At 55.2% G+C, this 12,422-nt stretch overlaps 1 protein-coding gene and 1 non-coding gene across 2 annotated transcripts; both read left to right on the forward strand.

The window, feature by feature from the left end:
* Window positions 1-2,835: 2,835 nt before the first annotated feature.
* Window positions 2,836-12,151, forward strand: EEF2 (eukaryotic translation elongation factor 2). The gene is made up of 15 exons (XM_052801575.1): window positions 2,836-2,991; window positions 3,787-4,001; window positions 4,709-4,890; window positions 4,977-5,188; window positions 6,010-6,188; window positions 6,577-6,682; window positions 6,999-7,112; window positions 7,311-7,449; window positions 7,878-8,073; window positions 8,263-8,521; window positions 8,854-8,961; window positions 9,066-9,419; window positions 10,393-10,575; window positions 10,662-10,794; window positions 11,733-12,151. Exons 1-15 carry the CDS (start codon window positions 2,989-2,991, stop codon window positions 11,924-11,926), a joined length of 2,577 nt encoding a protein of 858 aa, XP_052657535.1. The 5' UTR covers window positions 2,836-2,988; the 3' UTR covers window positions 11,927-12,151.
* LOC128148663 (small nucleolar RNA SNORD37) lies at window positions 6,741-6,809 on the forward strand. The gene has a single exon (XR_008237356.1). It is a non-coding gene; the product is annotated as a small nucleolar RNA SNORD37 (small nucleolar RNA).
* Window positions 12,152-12,422: the final 271 nt, after the last annotated feature.

Genomic DNA, 12,422 nt, shown 5'->3' on the forward strand with positions numbered 1-12,422 from the left:
GGGCGGGGGGGAAAGGATGGGAACGGCCACCCCAGGGCTGTACCCCACAGGGGCGGGGGCTGGAGATACACACCCCCCCAGCTCAGCGAGCAAGAGTTTGGGAACGAGCGGGCAGGTGCCAGCGCAGCCCCCCCCAGGAGTGATAAGTGGTGCCCCCAAAATGGCGGCAGGTGGATGCCCCAGACCAGGCCAGGCCTCTCTACGCCCGGTGTCGGCCTGGTTCTGCCCCGGGGCCCGGTGGGCTTGTCCCGAGGCCCTGCTTTCTTGTACCGGTCCCAGAGTGTGGCCACGTCCTGCTCACCCTCCCCACTGAGGAGAGCAGCGCTGGGGCCATGCTGGAGGAACCTGGCGGAGGCTGCGGGCCCTGGGGAGGAGAGGGGAGGGCTGGGGAAGGGGCCCCCCTGCACCCCGGCTCCTGACCGTACGCTGGGGTACTTCGTTTTGGCCTGGGGTGTCTTTGGCATTGATGCCCGGGGGCAGTTTTGTCCTGAAACCGGGGAGCGCTGGACCCAATCACACGTGGTTTTGCTGGGAAACGCTTTTGAAGAGCGGGCGGCTGTTGTAGGCTTTTCTGAAGAGAAAACGTTCTGGAGAAAAACCCAAGAAAACAGTGCTTTTGGATCTGTGCCTTCATCAGAAACCCAAAGGACACCGGCCTAACCATCCTCCTCCTCACCCCGCAGCAGCCTCTGCTTGAACTTGAACTTGCGAATCTCAGATTTTCCTGTTGGATCTCAGACCTCGGAGCTGCCAGACCCTCCAATGTCCTCCGCTAGCGAGGGATGCCGCTCCCCCGCCACGCGTCTGCTTCAGGGGCCTCGAGAGCCTCCCACCATGCCTTCCCCTTCAGACACTCTCCCTGCCAAGGCACACGTGGCACCTCACAGCCAAAACCAACCTGCTCCGTGGCGATGGCATCCCAGAGATCCCCCAGCCCTCCAGCACAGGGCAGCGTTTGTGCCCCCCGTGGGCGCTTGGGGAGGAGACGTTCCCTCCGATAACTCATCACTTATTAAAAATACCTTCTATGTAGGTAGAAATTATTTCTCCTAAGCCTGATACTGTTCCCCCTGGGGTCTGGTTGCTCCATTTCTAAGCAGCAAGTGCACAGCAGCGTCCTCTCCAGCTCCAGGCTGAGTTGCCAGGAGGTAACCCCAGTAGTCGGGGTGAAACGCTGCGCTGGGAGAGGTTTTCTAGCACTTTCCCCTCCTTGTCACCAACCCCATAAGCTAATTAAACAAAAAGGCAATTAGCCAGTTTGCTAGGCAGGCCAATATGTTAATCAGGCTCCCCAGTGTTCCCTTCCAGTCTGGCAACAGCCAGTATTGGTGCTAAAAATTCAAATGATTGCTATGGAAACCCCAACAGCTGATAACTCATCCTGTCACACCGAGAGTGTGGGAGGCCAAATCCATCCTGGGTGTAGCTCCACCACCATCCCGCCGGTCCCTCCCTGCCTGTGGCCGGTGAAGGTGGAGAGGACAGACGGGCTGGGGATGTGCCGGGTATTTGGCAGCAACCGTAGCTGCCGGGCGAAGTGGCGTGGGGACAGAGTGGCTTGCGTTTGTGTGAGCTTTCTTACACTGCAGCTGATGGAGGTGGAGCGATGGCCTCCCGCGATGCTGAAGAGAAGGAAAAAGCAGCAAAATATTTATGCCGTGGAGATGGAGAGTTACATCCCTTTTTGTCTGGAGTCCCTCTTTCCTCGCCCCCACGTGTAACCTCCCTTTAACGCGTTCCTAACTCAGGTAATGCTCTTCACCCCGCAGAGCTTCAGCTTCCCAACTCGCTGGGACAAAACGAGGGGAGTTTGGCCCTTCCTTCCTGCACCAGGTTGGAAGGAATCCTCCCCAAACCAAACCGTGCGCGGGGTCTTCCCCGGTGCCGCGCAGCCGTTCCGAATCCTTCGGCCGGATCATCCCGGACGAGGCATCAACGCCACGGCCCAGGGAGGCCGCTGAGGCTCCCCAGAGGGACCTCGATGGCCCCCGGGGTCCCAGCCGGAGCCCGTCAGCCCTGGGCACGGCCCGGTGCTGCAGGATGAGGCCCCGTCCCCGGTGTAGCTCCGTGAGCCCACCCCCCGGGACCCCCGGGACTTGGTGCAGTGACGATGAGGGCACGGCCAGGGCACGCCTCGGTGCCCGAGCTCTCTCGCTGCATGACAGGCCCCCGTCCCGGGGCGGAGGGGAGGAGGGGGAGGCCCGGACCGGCCGCGGGGCTCCGCCGGTTCCCCCCGGCCCGCTGCCCCCGGTCCCGCCGCGGAGGGCGCCGGGTTCCTCCCCGCCCGCAGGGGGCGCTGTAGCGCCGGCGCCCCCCCCCTTACGCCCGGGCCGGCCGGCGCATGCGCAGCGCTGGGACCCTGCGGGACCGGGGAGGGCGGGGGGCGCCGGGCCACGGCAGCGCCCGCCCGGTGTTGGCAGGGAGGGACCGGGTGGGGCCCAGCGGTGGCCGGTGCTGGTGACCGGGCCGGGGCTGATACCGGACTCTGCCCTACCGCCTCTTCCTGGGAGCCGAGACCCCCGGCTGCCCTAGTGGCCCCGGGGCTCACGGCCCGGCAGTAGCCGTACCGACTCCGGTCCCCCAGGGCCGGTCCTCCCCCGAGTTACCGGCAGCAGGTGGGGAAGACTTTCTCCCCCGCTGCGGCCGGGGCAGACCCAAGGCAGGGCGGGGCAGGAGCTGCCGGTCCCAGCTCCCCCGCAGCCCCCGGTACAGCCCCGGTGCGAGGCCACGTGGTCCCGCCCCGGCGGAATAACCCTCCCAACCATAGAGCATACCAGCCGCTGAGGGCCAGAGAGGCGCGGCCGCACATGCGCCTTGGGTGCCGGCTGCGCAGGTTCCGCCCCCCGGCCGGCGCCGTCGTATAAGAAGGGGGCGGTTGACGTCAGCGTTCTCTTCCGCCCGCTCTGCGCTCGCCAGCGAGACAGGGCTGTCGCCGCCGCCATTGCTGTAACCCCCCCCGCCCCGGAGAATCCACCGCCATCCGCCACCATGGTGAGACCCCGCGTCCTGCCGCTACCCCGAGGGGGGTGAGCGGGCACCGCGCTCGTCGCGTCCGTGGGGATGACTGCCCCGGGAGGGCCGGGGGGTTTGCGGCGGCGGTAGGGGCCTGCCGGGCCGGGTTGGGCCGCTGCTGAGGGGAGAGGGGTGGGGCTGGAAAGCGTGCCGGGGGGGGGAGGGGACTGTCCCCGGTGGGACTCGGGGCCCTTGCCTGGCTTGTGGGGCTCGGCGGCCCTGGGAGTCTGTGCTAGCCCCCGTAGGGCCCTGCTTTCCCGGTGCCGGGGCTGCCGCGGCCGTGCCGGTGGAGCCTGCCGCACGGGGAGGGGGAGCGGCGGCGGTGATGTGGCACCGGGGTGGTGTTGACGTCGGGAACGGGCCTTTGCGGTGGCCAGCGGTTGCCTTATGTAACGCTGCGGCCCGGGCGGGGGCAGTCATAGCGGCGTACCGGGCTGTCACCCACCTGCTGGGGAACAGCGACCAAACGAGGGTTCGGTTTTAGCGGGGGTTTGGCTCCAGGAACCGTTGACGCTGCCGCAGTTTGTAGGACAGTGAGCCAGAGAGGGAGCGTTGTGGGTGCTTGGGCTGTGGGGCCCAGGCTCCTCTGCTTGTAACGCTGGTGTCTGCGGTGCCCTTGCCGTGGGTTGTCTTGTAACACGGGCTGCACAGGCAGAATTGATGTTGCTGTGACTATGGTAGGTATTTGTGGTGTTGGTCAGGCTTCTTGGGATTGTCAAAGCCGTTTCTATATACCCTGTGTTTTTCCCCCGCCCCCTTCTCTCATTCTTCAAGGTGAACTTCACAGTAGACCAGATACGGGCCATCATGGACAAAAAGGCCAACATCAGAAACATGTCTGTGATTGCCCACGTTGATCACGGCAAATCAACCTTGACTGATTCTCTGGTATGCAAAGCTGGTATCATCGCCTCTGCCCGTGCGGGGGAGACCCGTTTCACTGACACAAGAAAGGATGAGCAGGAGCGGTGCATTACCATCAAATCAACGTGAGTTCCCTGCCTTCATGCCACTTCTGTGCTCCTACTGCGTGGTCTGAGCTCAGGGGGCTTTGAGTCCTCCACTGGCTTGTTCGTGAGATGAAAGAAGACGGCGTCAGGCTTTCTCTAGTCTAGTTCAGAAGCTCATCTCTTGCTCGTGAGGATTGCTTAAATGAAAGAGCAAGTATTGATTGGCTTCTGGTGAATCACGGAGCACTACCTTGGGGGCTACTGGGAAATAGATGTGCAGCAGGAGCTTCAGCCTTCCATTTTAACACTGGGACTGTTGGATGTGGCTGATGTCCGCTGGAGTCCCGTGGATGCGGTGCAGAGACTGTTTTGGGAGCATCTCTGGCGACGTACCTGGCGGCTGTGTCACCATGGGTGGTTTGAGGACCCTGAGGGGCATGAAAAGGGATCAAAGAGGTGGTTGGGCCAAGTAGAAAAAGCATAAATCCTTGTTTGAAAGAAATGGAACCCTCTTTGGGTGCTTCAAGTTGCACGGAGTCAGAAGAGGTTATGATTTCAGAAGAGTGTAGGAAGGGCAGATTTTAGCCTGCGCTCCTGGTTATCTCCCATACTGGCCTCCCAGGAATACGCTTCAGGAAATCCTTAAGCCCAGGCACAGCTGTCTGTGTGGGATAAAAGGCTGTTTCTAAGCATTGGGGAGAAGTAATGTGTAGATAATAATTTTAATAGTTTTTCTTCTATTTCAGAGCTATTTCCCTATTTTATGAGCTCTCTGAAAATGATTTGGCCTTCATCAAGCAGAGCAAGGATGGTTCTGGTTTCTTGATCAATCTGATTGACTCTCCTGGGCACGTGGACTTCTCTTCAGAGGTCACTGCTGCTCTTCGTGTCACTGATGGTGCCCTGGTTGTTGTAGACTGTGTCTCTGGTAAGGTTTTCTGCAGCCATATACAACTGGAATGTGTGCTGGGCGAGTTGGAAAGCAAGGATAACTAATTCCCCTGTGTTTGGCAGGCGTGTGCGTGCAGACAGAGACTGTGCTGCGTCAGGCCATTGCTGAGAGGATCAAGCCTGTCCTGATGATGAACAAGATGGACCGAGCACTGCTGGAGCTGCAGCTGGAGCCAGAAGAGCTGTACCAGACCTTCCAGCGCATTGTGGAAAACGTGAACGTCATTATCTCCACGTATGGAGAAGGAGAAAGTGGCCCCATGGGAAATATCATGGTAAGTGGGAGGCTGCGAACGCTGTGTTGGAAATAATCCCGTTTAGCGAGAGGGAGCAGTTGCCTCCCTAGTCGTTCTTTCCTATCTCAAGTGGAGAAGTGAGAGTAGAATAACAAAGATGCCCGTACTACCCAGGCTTGCGCTGGTTTGGAGCTCTCGCTAGCTTTTCTCTGAAATCTTCTGGTAGTTCAAGGCTTGAGCAAATAAAGACTATAAATACAAGAAAGTATTTTCTCTCTTTACCAAGGGTGCCCTTGTTTTGTAGGACACCTTCTTGCCCACATCACATCTGTGATGTCAGGTGATGTGAGATCCTAGGCTCCTACGCAGCATCCCTCCCCCGGCTGTCTTCTGAAATGGAAGGCCAGTAGGTGTTTGCCAGTCCCTGCGCTCTGAGCACCGCTCCCCGCTGGGTTCCTGGGTAGCGAGCAGGGCTTTCGGTTCTCAGAAAAAGCTTGCGCTTTGTTCCTGTTGAGCACTCTCCTGCATGCTGCAGGTTTTCCTGTATTGCTGATCCTCCCCGTGAAGGACAGGAATCTTACCTGCACGCAAATCTGCACAGCTGCTGAGCTGTCTTGAGTATGTAGTTGGTCAAAGTGATGAAAAACCGATCTAGTTCTGCGCTACAAAGCTAAAATGGTGGGGGTGTGGCCAGGCTGTCACAGAACTGCTCGAGAGTCCCATAGTCCTGAAGCTCCATCTTCAAACTCTTTTCGTACTTGAGTGTTGTTTGGGACGGAGTAGGCTGACTGCTGTAACGCTCTGTGCCTGTAAGAGCTGCGGCTGTTCCTCTGCAACCCAGCTCTCCTGTTCCCTTTCAGATTGATCCGGTGCTTGGTACAGTTGGCTTTGGTTCTGGCCTGCATGGCTGGGCTTTCACTCTGAAACAGTTTGCTGAAATGTACGTTGCAAAGTTTGCTGCCAAGGGTGATGCCCAGCTGAATCCATCTGAGCGTGCCAAGAAAGTAGAAGACATGATGAAGAAGCTGTGGGGAGACAGGTGAGGAATCACAGCTGTTGATTTTAATTCCAAATCAGCTCTGTGTGGCTGCAACCTGATGCTGTATAAGATTGGTAAGGAGGGAGGAGGTGGTTGTGCCTGCTTATGGCCCTGGCTCAATGACTTGGTGCAGGTGCTAGCAAAAGAACTGTTTCCCATGAAATCTTTGCAGAATAGGAAACACCCAGATAAATGGGGAGGGGACAGTGAGTTGGCAACAAGAGTTTAATGCATTTTGGTGAGCTCTGAAAACCTCAGAGTGATGGGGGAGCATATGAAGACGGTTCTTACTGAGCGGCTCCTTCTTCTGGCTGGAGCAAGCAAAACAAGTCATGCTTCTGTAGCTGAACTGAGTGTTGATACTTGTCTGACTCCATTCTTTCTCCAGATATTTTGATCCTGCTACTGGCAAGTTCAGCAAATCTGCTACCAGCCCTGACGGAAAGAAACTGCCCAGGACCTTCTGCCAGCTCATCCTTGACCCCATCTTCAAGGTGAGTTCTCTAGTGTTTAGCCCTTGCTGATGCCTTACGCTCTCTGTTTCAGTTACAGTGAGTGATGATGGAAAATTTCTTCACTTTGACCTGACTTGTCTGATTGAAGAAATTTAAATATCTGACACAAGCCTAACTCGTTACTCTGTGTGGGCAGGGAGGCTGGTAGTAGATATTGTGCAGGCAAGTATGTGTCTGAGCCTCCAAATGGATTCAACTGGGTGATGAGCAAGAACAGAGATTCATTTAGAGACACTTGTGCTGCTGCTTCGAACTGGGTCACCGGCAACATTCATGACTGCTGCTGCTGTTCCAGGTTTTCGATGCAATCATGAACTTCAAGAAAGAGGAGGCGGCTAAACTGATTGAGAAACTGGACATCAAACTTGACAGCGAAGATAAGGACAAAGAGGGCAAACCCCTGCTGAAGGTGAGATTGATCTGAAGTGTCTGTGGGGAGGAGATGAGTAACTGTGTAGCTCCAACTGGATCAACTTACTAAGTGGCTACTAATGCTGCTTGGGTGGGAAGGTGCTGTTGGCAGCTTGGAGGTTGGGGAGGCAAGGGAAGGTTAACTGCCAGGTTGTGAACAATCTGACTGGGTCTTGCTCCTCTGATCTCTGCTCAGGCTGTGATGAGGCGGTGGCTGCCTGCCGGAGATGCCCTGCTGCAGATGATCACTATTCACCTGCCTTCTCCTGTCACAGCCCAGAAGTACCGCTGTGAGCTGCTCTACGAGGGACCCCCTGATGATGAGGCTGCCATAGGTATGATGAGGTGCTGCTTTGCTGCCAGGCATCCCTTCACATAAGTGCTCCAACACACCCGTAGCCATCTTGTTCTCCAAGTACACAGCTCGGTAGCTACTGTAATTCTTGATTCTGTAGCTTTTGTAGTATGGATGAAACAAGCTTACGAGCTTTGCTCAGGAGTACTGAGCTACCTAAGTGACTGGAGAGTAGCTGGGGTATCTGTCAAGGGCTCAGGCTGAGCTTGTATTTGTTGAAAAGATCTCTCGGTGATGCGATCTTTCTCTCTGGTGGGCTGGCCAGCTATCCGGACAGAAGTGAAGGGACTGGGACAATAGTGGGTACAGGTCTCATGTTGGGATTTGGGGTGAGTTGAGGGGACAGGGCACATATACCAAATGCAGGAAATGGTACTGAACTAAGTTGATCTCTCTCCCTCCTCCCAGGTATTAAGAATTGTGACCCCAAAGGCCCCCTGATGATGTACATCTCTAAAATGGTGCCAACCTCTGACAAGGGACGTTTCTACGCTTTTGGACGTGTCTTCTCTGGTCTCGTCTCGACTGGCTTGAAAGTCAGAATCATGGGACCAAACTACACACCTGGCAAGAAGGAGGATCTGTACCTGAAGCCAATTCAAAGGTCAGTCCTGGCTGGGGTGTGTTCTGTGGTTCAGGTTTGTGGTTCTAGTACTGTCTTGGGTCTCTTCTCGTCTCTGAGGCCAGGCAAGGTGCTTGGCTGTGGACTTCAAGTCTGCTACTGAACTTCAGGATACTGCCTGGTGGGACTGCCTTTTTCAAACCTCGTTAAAACAACTTACTCTCTCGCCAGGACCATTCTCATGATGGGCCGCTATGTTGAACCCATTGAGGACGTGCCTTGTGGAAACATTGTTGGTCTGGTTGGTGTTGACCAGTTCCTTGTGAAGACTGGAACCATCACCACCTTTGAGCACGCTCACAACATGAGAGTCATGAAGTTCAGTGTCAGCCCTGTCGTGCGTGTGGCTGTTGAAGCCAAGAACCCAGCTGACCTGCCTAAGCTGGTGGAGGGACTGAAGCGTCTTGCCAAGTCTGACCCTATGGTGCAGGTGAATGTCCAAAATGGTTTCAGGGACAGGAGAAACCCTGGTCCTGCTGGCACAGGTGGCTTCTGCCTCTAATCATGATTGCACTGGGGGTGCTGGCAGAAGAATCTTGAATTGAGTATCGGTCCCAGCCCTACCAGAGTGGGAAGGAATACTGTGTTTCACCTTGGGGTTGCTGCTGAGTCATCCCCAGATCAGTGGAAAGAGCATGTAAAAGTAGCTCTGTGAGTCAAAGACAAAAATCGGAGACAGTCACTAGTATTTTATTTTATGTGCGAGAGCTTTTGTTGCATTGCAGTCGAAAGCCTCACCTGCTGTATAAACGCTCTTTTCAGTGCATCATTGAGGAGTCTGGGGAGCACATCATTGCTGGTGCAGGGGAGCTGCACTTGGAGATCTGCCTGAAGGATCTGGAAGAGGACCATGCGTGCATTCCTATTAAGGTAGAGGGGCTGCAGTGGCAGAGCTGTTGGTGAGCTCTGAGCGGGTATCTGGTGAGCTGTGGTTTGGTTGGTGCCTCACTGTTCTCTGCTCTTCGTCACCACAGAAATCAGATCCTGTTGTGTCGTACCGTGAAACAGTCAGCGAGGAATCCAACGTGATGTGCCTTTCCAAGTCCCCCAACAAACACAACAGGCTGTACATGAAGGCCCGGCCCTTCCCGGATGGCTTGGCCGAAGATATTGACAAGGGTGAGGTCTCTTCTCGTCAGGAGCTGAAGCAACGAGCTCGTTACCTGGCTGAGAAGTACGAGTGGGATGTCACCGAAGCCAGGAAAATCTGGTGCTTTGGTCCTGACGGCACCGGTCCCAACATCCTGACCGACATCACCAAGGGAGTGCAGTACCTGAACGAGATCAAGGACAGCGTGGTGGCTGGCTTCCAGTGGGCGACAAAGGAGGTAGGGGCAGTGCCTGGCTCTGGTTATGGTGGGGCTGGGATCACTCCGGGGCAGGCGGTGTGTAGCATCATAAACAGCTTTCTTTTCAAAGACATTTTGGGGAAAAACTGTCACGTACAGTGCAACACATTTGTAATTCGGAAGGATCTTTTAGGATAAATGAAACTCGGTGACAGCTTGGAGTGAAGATGTCATATCAGTTTAGACACAAAACACAACCTCAGGACAAAAAGCTTTCTCCCAGGACTGCAGAGAAATTCATCATGGCAGCACGTACTTAAAATTAAAAAAAAAATTTAAAAGCTTATTAAAAGCTTTTCTGAGAGCAGAATGCAACAGCAGGGACAGAAACTATTAAGATGAATACCACAGCTGGCATCAGAAGAAAATGAAAGTTGCTCTGAGAGCCTCAGCAAAGATCTGGCCTTGTTTACCAATTATTTTTTCAGGACTAGACAGGAGATGACTCCAAAATAACAAGTTGACAGGTAGACTGGAACAGCAACAGGAGAGGGTTTTTTCCTGTTTACTTTTTTTTTTAAGTTAGTGTCAGTCTGAAGAAGAAGATGCCATGCCAACAACTTTTTTTGTCCCAGTAGTGTGAAAAACTTCTTTTGCTGGCCGAATTCTTGGGTTCTTATGCAGCACCATAAATATGTGTCAGCACTCCTGCTGCTGATGTGAACCTTGGAGCTGTTGTGTGAAGCTACTGCTAAGAATGGTTTCAGTGCCTGAAGCCTTCTCAGAGGAGCTGCAGTGGTGACTTGGTGGCAGGAGCAGCTGGCTCTTGGGCCCTAGGCAAGGGACATGACTTGCTGCGTGGCTCCTTGCTCTGCCAAGTGGCTCTTGTGCTTCCTGCTCTGGAACCCGCTTCCAAGGAATGCCCGTAAGCCGAGGGGCTGGAGCCTTCTGGTAGGGAACGCCAGCTGTCCCCTGACAGGGTGTTGGCTGACCCCCTGCTCTGCTTTTCCAGGGGGTCCTGTGCGAGGAGAACATGCGTGCCGTGCGTTTTGATGTGCATGATGTCACCCTGCATGCCGATGCCATCCACCGCGGAGGCGGACAGATCATTCCCACTGCCAGGAGATGCCTGTACGCCTGTGTGCTCACCGCTCAGCCCAGGCTCATGGAGCCCATCTACCTTGTGGAAATCCAGGTGAGGAACCTCTCCTTAACCCGGAAAACCCTGTGTGAAGAAAACGTGAGCGTGTGGTTTGCGGTCCTGACACCTCTCTCTTGCAGTGCCCGGAGCAGGTGGTGGGTGGCATCTACGGCGTGCTGAACAGGAAACGTGGCCACGTGTTTGAGGAGACCCAGGTGGCCGGCACCCCCATGTTCGTGGTCAAGGCCTACCTGCCTGTCAACGAGTCCTTTGGTGAGTGCGCTGGTCCGGGGCGGTCCCCTGGGTGTGCGGCAGCTCCTGGGAGCTTGGTACCAACCCTGGGAAGGAGGGGGATCCTTTGTGTCCGGCTCTTTGACCACAACGATTGTAGAATCACTTAGGTTGGAAAAGACCTTTAAGATTGAGCCCAACCGTTAACTCAATGCTGTCAAGTCCACTAAACCTGTCCCTCAGTGCCACATCTACGTGTCCTTTAACTACCTCCAGGGATGGTGGCTCAACCCTTTCCTTGGGAGCCTGTTCCAGTGCTTGACAGCCCTTTCGGTGAAGAAATTCTTCCCGATACCCAATCTAAACCTCCCCTGGCGCAACTTGAGGCCGTTTCCTCTTGTCCCACCACTTCTTACTTGGGCAAAGAGAGTGACATCACAGAATGGTTTGGGTGGGAAGGGACCTCTCAAGGTCACCTAGTCCAACCCCCTGCCATGAGCAGGGACACCTTCAACTAGAGCAGGTTGCTCAGAGCCCCGTCCAACCTGACCTTGAATGTTTCCAGGGATGGGGCAGCTACTGCCTCTCTGGGCAACCTGTGCCAGTGTTTCTCCACCCTCATTGTAAAAAATGTCTTCCTTGCACCTAGTCTGAATCTCCCCTCTTTTAGTTTAAAACCATTACCCCTTGTCCTGCCGTTACAGCCCCTACTGAAGAGTCTGTCCCATCTTCTGAGCCCCCTTGAAGTCTGGAGAGGCTGCAGTGAAGTCTCCCTGGCCCCTTCTCTTTTCCAACCCCAACTCCCAGCCGTTCCCCTGGGAGAGGTGCCCTGGGGTTGCCATCTCTGTGGGCTTTTGGGTGCTGCTCTGGGTCCCTTTGCTCTAGATGTGTCGGTGGCCTGGCATGTGGCTTCTGCTAGAAGTGATGCCGAATTATGCCCGCTCCCCTTTCCACCTCACCCCTTCTCTTCTTCCTCGCAGGTTTTACAGCAGATTTAAGGTCCAACACAGGAGGCCAGGCTTTCCCCCAGTGTGTCTTCGACCACTGGCAGATCCTGCCCGGGGATCCTTTCGACAGCGCCAGCCGTCCTTGCCAGGTGGTGGCTGAGACCCGCAAACGCAAAGGGCTGAAGGAAGGCATCCCCGCCCTCGACAACTTCCTCGACAAACTCTAATTAAACTCGTTGGACTCTTGGGGAGGGGAGAATTAATTAAATTAGCGTTAAGGCCCGTGCAAAGGGGGAGATGCCCGTGACCACCATCTCTTTGCATTGTTAATTAATCGGTTTCATAGAGATTTGAGACTTTAAATGAGGGGGAGGGGGGGGAAAAAAAAGCCTTATAGGTTTCTGTGTTGCACATGACTCATCTTTGCCATTGTAACTAAAACATTTCCACTAGATTTGCCCAATTCTGTATTTATTTGACTCGAAAAGCAGTTTTGCAGAAGGTCGGGGAGGAGGGAGGAGGGGCTGCGCTCCTTCCATTTCTCTCCAAACTGGGGTAAAACGATGCAAAATGAGGAGGGGGGGAAGGAGGAAGCCAGCCTGCAGTGTGACTGTCCGTCGTGCCCATCGCCCGCCTGTATTAGTGCCACTGGAATTAATAAAAATTGGATAATGGTGATCGATGTGCTTTGGGGGCTGCTTTCCCAGGTGGAAATAGGGCGCC

This window comes from Harpia harpyja, chromosome 11 (assembly GCF_026419915.1).
Source record: "Harpia harpyja isolate bHarHar1 chromosome 11, bHarHar1 primary haplotype, whole genome shotgun sequence".
Classification (NCBI taxonomy): domain Eukaryota; kingdom Metazoa; phylum Chordata; class Aves; order Accipitriformes; family Accipitridae; genus Harpia; species Harpia harpyja.